The sequence below is a fragment of the Pinus tabuliformis genome, chromosome 2_1, assembly GCF_031772625.1.
Source record: "Pinus tabuliformis cultivar Carrire ecotype Pingquan chromosome 2_1, CPIR1, whole genome shotgun sequence".
NCBI lineage: Eukaryota > Viridiplantae > Streptophyta > Pinopsida > Pinales > Pinaceae > Pinus > Pinus tabuliformis.
The window spans coordinates 941615568-941620054 of NC_142299.1; the positions used below are offsets into that span (position 1 = coordinate 941615568).

Below are 4487 nucleotides of genomic sequence, written 5' to 3' on the forward strand. Positions count from 1 at the left end.
CTACTTATGGTTTTTATATCTATTTAGCTCGCAATAATTGACGTTGTATTTAGTTCTTCGAAACAAATTTGACAACTACGAATATTATATTTTGAAAATAATATTGAACAAAAATTTTCAAATTAGTAAATTACAAAATTATTACTTTATATATAAATATTAAATTATTTCCAAGCTGCATATATGAAATTTTAAATTACGTATAAAACATTAATTTATTTCAACTTTCTACGTAGAAAAAGACTTTAATAAATTTAATATTTCAAAATAAAATATAGACCTACCCTTTAAAATTATATTTCTAGTTAAGACGGACCTGCTAATCTGGGATTTGATTTTAACTGGTCAATATAAAAAAGTTAAATAAATTTTATCCTCCAATATAAAACAAATTTGATGCCCGCGTGACAGATATCTCCCGCCTCGGATTTGATTGATCAATAATCGTCTATAAATAAATCTGGAGATGCTCTTTTGTCTATAGTGGTACTGGAGCTTCTCTCTTGTCTATATTTCGGTTTGCTTTGCAGTTACGAGTAGAAACTCGTTTTTCTTCTCATCACCAGAAGACATGGCATCTGCTCTTTCTATTGCAAAATGCACACCATTCTCTGCGCCTTCGCCATTGTTCCGCGGCGCCAAGCTTCGTTCCTCTGCCCCCCGCTCTAATTTGGCCACAGCGCACAAGATTTCCTTGACCCCAAGGTTGTCTTTAATGTCAAAAGTGTGTTACAGAAACATTTTATTGTCTTTAATATCAAAAGTGTGTTACAGAAACATTTTATTGTTTGGAATTTTTCTATCTTGGGAATTCTATTTAAATGGTTGGTTTTTTTTTGTCCTTTCAATTTGTTTCATGCGTCTATTTTTATGTGTTACCGAAAAATATTGTTGTTTGGATGTTTTCAATTTGTTTCATAGTTCTAATTTTATGTGTTACAGAAACGTATTGCTGTTTGGATTTTTTCTAGTTTGGGATTTGTATTTAAATGGTAGATATTTTTGTTTTTTCCATTTGTTTCCTAGGTCTATTTGTATGTAGTGTTACTGAAACGTTTTATTGTTCGGAATTTTTCTATTTTTGGAATTGTATTTAAATGGTTAATTTTTATGTCTATTTGTATATGTTTGATATGTGTTTGGAATTTTTTTATTTAGTGAAATCCAAAGAGCCTTTTCACTTACATGGCTAGTTTCCTTATAGCCATTTCACTTACAGTGCTAGCAAATCTATCTTATTAGCAAATTAACTTCTGGAATTTCAGAATTTCCATGAATTAAAGTGCAGATCCCTGTTAATCACATGTTTGGTAATGTAGTCATAAGTAGATTTTGTCTCTCAGTGATCCCTATTTTAACTTTTAAGACTTCATTTGTTATTTTGCAGAGCACCTGCATTTAATTCCCTAAATATGCATTTGATTCTCATGAATTTCTGATGTTATATTTCAGGGAAGTCGAAAAGATCAGAATCCATTTCCAACCACATGAAGCTCGCCAACAGGTGGCCCATTCCATGCCACCTGAGAAGGTTGAGATCTTTAAATCTCTGGAGGAGTGGGCAGAAAAAAATATACTGATTCATTTAAAGCCTGTTGAAAAGTCTTGGCAGCCACAAGACTTTTTGCCTGATCCTTCTTCTGAGGGCTTCATTGACCAACTTATAGAGTTGCGGGAGCGGTGCCATGAATTGCCGGATGACTATTTAGTTTGTCTAGTGGGAGACATGATTACTGAAGAAGCATTGCCTACTTATCAGACTCAGATTAACTCATATGATGGTGTAAGAGATGAAACTGGTGCCAGTCTCACTTCATGGGCAACATGGACACGTATGTGGACAGCAGAGGAGAATAGACATGGTGATCTTCTTCATAAATATCTTTACTTGTCTGGCCGAGTGGACATGAGACAGATTGAAAAAACCATACAATATCTTATGGGGTTTGGAATGGTACAGTGTCTTAACGTTGCAAGCATTTTGTCAAAGTATTTTATTATGTTTACTCTTGGTAGCAACAAGATGTGGGATTCCACTTTATTGGTTTATTATACATATTGGATGCTGGTATTTTTATGTTGATGGTAGAACTTCCTAATATTTTGATATTTGATAGACATAAACTAGGTTAAATAATTGATCTTCTTATGTCCCTCGGATTCTGAAATATTCCAGCAATCAGCTCAGGAATTGCGTGATGGAACCTTGTGTGTAGAGTATTTTAGTTTTAAATGAGATTTTTTTGACATTAGCATTTTTGACTGTTCAGTATCCAGGTACAGAAAATAGTCCCTATCTTGGATTCATGTACACTTCCTTCCAAGAAAGAGCAACATTCATATCACATGGCAACACTGCAAGATTTGCTAAAGGATATGGTGACCTGAAATTGGCCCAAATATGTGGAACTATTGCTGCAGACGAGAAGCGCCATGAGACTGCATACACAAAGATTGTTGAAAAGTTGTTTGAGATTGATCCTGACACCACAATGCTAGCTTTTGAAGATTTGATGCGCAAAAAGGTTATAATGCCTGCACATTTGATGTATGATGGGCAGGATGTTAATCTGTTTGACCACTTTTCTTCTGTTGCTCAGAGACTAGGAGTTTACACAGCAGGAGACTATGCTGACATCTTGGAATTCTTGGTTGAGAGATGGAATGTGAAGAAAATAGGTGGTCTTTCTGGTAAGGGAAGGAAGGCTCAGGATTATGTATGCAAGTTGGCACCTCGTATCAGAAAGGTAGAAGAGCGAGCTCAAGAAAGGGCAAAACAAGGACGAACGTGTGCTTTTAGTTGGATATTCAACAAAGAAGTCCTGCTGTAGAAACTTTCCTGTGCTTCATCTTAGGAAAACTGTTGTACTACGTTCTCTGTGTCTGTGTACTTTGTAGTAAAGTTCTGTGTGTCTGTAAAATTATAATCCCTGTACAGGAAACCAGTGACCTCAGTGGATTTGTTGGATTGATAGCCTTGGTGAGTTTGTTGGATTGGAAAATTCGAGCTGCACACTCTAGCATGGGAGGTGTAAAGGAAAACCTAGGAAGGCTAAATGGTCTCGGCCAAAATGTAAAATGTGTTCTCTGGAGTTTATGGGATATAATAACTTTGTCTTTTAGGATGTTTGAATCGCTGTTTTCCGAGCCCTTTCGCGGTCGCTTGCATCGGTATGATGGAGGGTAAGAATCCCGCGTATTGTCAAGGTTGTCTGTAATATTGTATTATAGTCTTTGTGAGGCAATAGTTTCTTCCTTTTTTTAAGTTTTCATATTTTTTTTATTTATTTTGAAATTATATGTTGTTTAATTATTTTAGCAATATAAATTATATGGTTGACGGATGGAGTAGTTGTTTGTAATATTATATTATAAACTTTGTGAGGCAATAGTTTCTCATTTTTAAAAGTTTTCATATTTTTTTATTTGTTTTGAAATTATATGTTGTTTAATTATTTTAGTAATATAAATTATATAGGATAAATATTTATAAATTTAGAATTTTAAAATGTATAAATAATATTAAATTTTATATATAAAAAGCAAATAATTTAATAAGTATCTAATTTAATAAAGAAAAACTTTTTTTAATTAAATTATCATAATATCTATAATTAGGTCGATAGGCCTTTTTTTGAAAGAGACTTTCGTCGTTCTTTTACTTCTAACGTTGACACCTGGTGTCCACATTCAACGGGCATTCAGCGGGAAATTGTTCATATGTGTCATGCAATTTATGTTTATTCTCAGCAATTTCGGAGAACAAGTGCCACCCTTCTGCTTTCGACTGACAGCTGTGCGTGCTGGAGTCTTTTACGCTAGAATTTCAGGAAAATGTGTTTGGAATGCGTTTCAATTTTTTTTTTAACACCACATGGTGAATCGGTAACTGCCAGGCCTAATCTATGGGAGACCAAGGATCAAACCTTATAGCTGCCACTATAACACCAAGAGCATAACCCTGCCACTATAACACCAAGAGCATAACCAACCACCTGCAAGTCGGGTATACTAAGTTCCTATGATTTTAGCAAGAGCAGACTCACGGGAAAGGGGAATCTGCCCCTCTAGCTGCCACCACAGCAAGTCATTGTACTCAATGAGATTTGAACTTCGGTCTGCCCAGGCTTCACCCATATGACTTACCGTCAAACCGCACATCACTGTACCATTTGAATTTTTTATGGAGTTTATGGCAGTGAACATGGAGGACACCATAATGCTCACAAGGACATCTGTGCGCGCTGGGGTCCTATAATCATGTCTTCGAGGTGGACGGGAAACAATGTATAAAGATGCATGGCGTTAGTTCTAAATTTTTGGTAAAACATCCCCTAGATCGTGACGTCCAACTGCATTTATAGTTACAGACGGGGAATGATATGAGAAATCTGGCTAAAAACAGATAATGGCGTGATTAAACACATTTGAGTGTTTTCATGTAATGAAGTGAAGCTGCATTTGGAGTTTCTGGCTTAGTGAGGGCA

The 4487-nt window shown here is 35.3% G+C and overlaps 1 protein-coding gene across 1 annotated transcript; it reads left to right on the top strand.

Moving 5' to 3' along the window:
- Nucleotides 1-1462: 1462 nt before the first annotated feature.
- LOC149203741 (stearoyl-[acyl-carrier-protein] 9-desaturase, chloroplastic-like) lies at nt 1463-3121 on the top strand. Its single transcript, XM_089400237.1, has 2 exons — nt 1463-1954; nt 2271-3121. Exons 1-2 carry the CDS (start codon nt 1517-1519, stop codon nt 2829-2831), a joined length of 999 nt encoding a protein of 332 aa, XP_089256363.1. The 5' UTR covers nt 1463-1516; the 3' UTR covers nt 2832-3121.
- Nucleotides 3122-4487: the final 1366 nt, after the last annotated feature.

Bases quoted from the DNA above. Each gene is read 5' to 3' on its own strand.
- LOC149203741 (XM_089400237.1), top strand. From the start codon at position 1,517: ATGCCACCTGAGAAGGTTGAGATCTTTAAATCTCTGGAGGAGTGGGCA. The intron at 1,955-2,270 runs GTACAGTGTCTT...TTGACTGTTCAG, and splicing joins ATCTTATGGGGTTTGGAATG to TATCCAGGTACAGAAAATAG.